The sequence below is a fragment of the Portunus trituberculatus genome, chromosome 9 (genome assembly GCF_017591435.1).
Source record: "Portunus trituberculatus isolate SZX2019 chromosome 9, ASM1759143v1, whole genome shotgun sequence".
Taxonomy (NCBI): Eukaryota; Metazoa; Arthropoda; class Malacostraca; order Decapoda; family Portunidae; genus Portunus; species Portunus trituberculatus.
The window spans coordinates 10,280,450-10,282,949 of record NC_059263.1 but is presented as its reverse complement, the minus strand read 5'-3'; the positions used below and the strand labels follow the sequence as shown (position 1 = coordinate 10,282,949).

The 2,500-nt window shown below is 39.8% G+C and overlaps 1 protein-coding gene across 1 annotated transcript in view; it reads left to right on the top strand.

The window, feature by feature from the left end:
* The first annotated feature begins 179 nt into the window (after positions 1-179).
* The window catches only part of LOC123501372 (caskin-1-like), a 7,686-nt gene continuing 5,365 nt past the window's right edge, over positions 180-2,500 (top strand). Inside the window, exon 1 of the mRNA XM_045250174.1 lies at positions 180-411. Coding sequence (XP_045106109.1) covers positions 375-411 — 37 coding nt within the window. The 5' untranslated portion in view covers positions 180-374. The remainder of the gene's footprint in view (positions 412-2,500) is intronic.

Genomic DNA, 2,500 nt, shown 5'->3' with positions numbered 1-2,500 from the left:
AGGAGTTTTTTCACACTGTATAACCTTAAAACAACACCAGTATTCTGCAGCGTATCCTCACTTGAATCCTGACTAACATTGCTTTCGATCCTTCCCATACATGACACAGGAACAAAGAGAGGATAGGAACTGGCAACTCGCGCCCATCCTTGTGACGTAAACTTAACATCATCAGTTTACCATTCAGTTTAGTGGTGAACCCGAGAGAAGTAAGGAAGGAAGGGTGCCCAGGCTCTCTCTTCACTGGATTATCCCGGGCAAAGAGAGAGGGAAAGAATATATTGAGAGACGCGTAGGAGTAGTGTGTTGTAGCAAGGAGCGTGTGTTGTGTGGAGTAATACAAGGAACCTAGACAGCACGTGGGTGTGTCCATAATGGAAAGCGACGCTGAATGGATTGACGTGGATAGTGGTGAGTGTTGTATTTGTTGTACTGTGGTGTGCGTGTGTTGCATTGTTGTTGCTGATATTATTATTATTATTATTATTATTATTATTATTATTATTATTATGAATGAATGAATGAATGGGTGTTTCCTGATATTTTTTTTTCTTTAAACTGTACGAGGTAGGTATTCATTTTAACTAAAGCAATGTAACAGTGACGAAAAAACATTTAATAACAACAATGCCAGTAATAATAATAATGATGTAACAACAACAACAACAATGATAATAATAATAATAATAGTAATAGTAATTATAGTAATAATAAAATAATAATAATAATAATAATGGTAATAATAATAATTTTCTGTTGTTATTACTGCTTATTAAGATGTAAAGAGAGAGAGAGAGAGAGAGAGAGAGAGAGAGAGAGAGAGAGAGAGAGAGAGAGAGATGCGTGTGAAGTAGTTGTTAGCCTTTGCATGCCTGGCAATATAAATATGTGTGTGTGTGAGAGAGAGAGAGAGAGAGAGAGAGAGAGAGAGAGAGATGCTCAATGAGTCACAGAATTCATGTGCCTGAGGCGAGACTATTTCTCTCTCTCTCTCTCTCTCTCTCTCTCTCGTAACAATCGTCATCAACATCAAGTTACAATACAATGCCGAATGAATGAATAAATAAATGACACTGAATGAATGAATACAAAATAAAGTTAAGGAGAGAGAGAGAGAGAGAGAGAGAGAGAGAGAGAGAGAGAGAGAGAGAGAGAGAGTGGTAAAGCAAACAAACAAACGTGATTTTATATCTCTTCCCCATTCCTTCTCTCTCTCTTTCTTCCTGGTGGTGGAGGTGGTGGTGGTTGTAGTAGTAGTAGTAGTAGTAGTAGTAGTAGTAGTAGTAGTAGTAGTAGTAGCAGCAGTAGTAGTAGTAGTAGTAGCAGTAGTAGTAGTGACAAGGTCGTGGTGAATGTCGTAACTGGTCCTGTCACTTAAAATCAACACACACACACACACACACACACACACACACACACACACACACGTCCCCCCCCCTGTACATTTTCAGTGTAATTTTTTTACATTGTCAAATTAATAAACCGTATATTATTATTATTATTATTATTATTATTATTATTACACACACATACACACACACACACACACACACACACACACACACACACACACACACACACACACACACCGGGAACAAGGAAAACGCTAAAGCCAAAACAAACAAATAAACTGACATGAAAAAGGTCACGTCACGCCCCACACACACACACACACACACACACACACAGGACAGACAAAGAACAAACACAAACAAGTGTATAGCATGCAGAGTGAGTGATGGGAGAGAGAGAGAGAGAGAGAGAGAGAGAGAGAGAGAGAGAGAGAGAGAGAGAGAGAGAGAGAGAGAGAGAGAGAGAGAGAGAGAGAGAGAGAGAGAGAGAGAGTAGAGTAGTAGAGAGAGTAGTAGTGGCAGTGGTGTAGTAGTGGTAGTAGTAGTGATAATAATGATAATAGTAATAATAATAATAATAATAATAATGGTGGTGGTGGTAGGTGGTAGCTGGTGGTAGTGGTGGTGCCAACAGTGGTAGTGGTAGTGGTGCAATAATAGTTGGTGGTAGCAGGTGGTGGTGTAGTAAGTGGTGGTAGTGGAGGTGGAGTGGTGGTGGTGGTGGTGGTAGTAGTAGGTGGTGGTAACAGGTGGTAGTGGTGGTAGTGGTAGTGGTAGTAGTAGTAGTAATAGTGGTAATGGTAATGGTGGTAATAGTAATTGTAGTAGTAGTAGTAGTAGTAGTAGTAGTAGTAGTAGTAGTAGTAGAAGTAGTAATAGTAGTAGTAGTAGTAGCAGTAAACGTTAAAGCAATGCACATCCAGTAATACAAGGGCTTCTGAATCTTTTTAATCTTATAATCCCTTGAGGCGTCTCTGTATTGGTCACGTGCCTCTTACACAATGCAATATCAGGAAGGGTGAAAAGAAATGCCGTGTGACATCACTCAGAGAGCTTCCTTGTTAACGTTTTCACTTCTGGTTCTAGTGGAGGACACATCTAGCCTAGCACATGCAGGCCACTTTTTACAAACAGGTTCGCAGTTATTC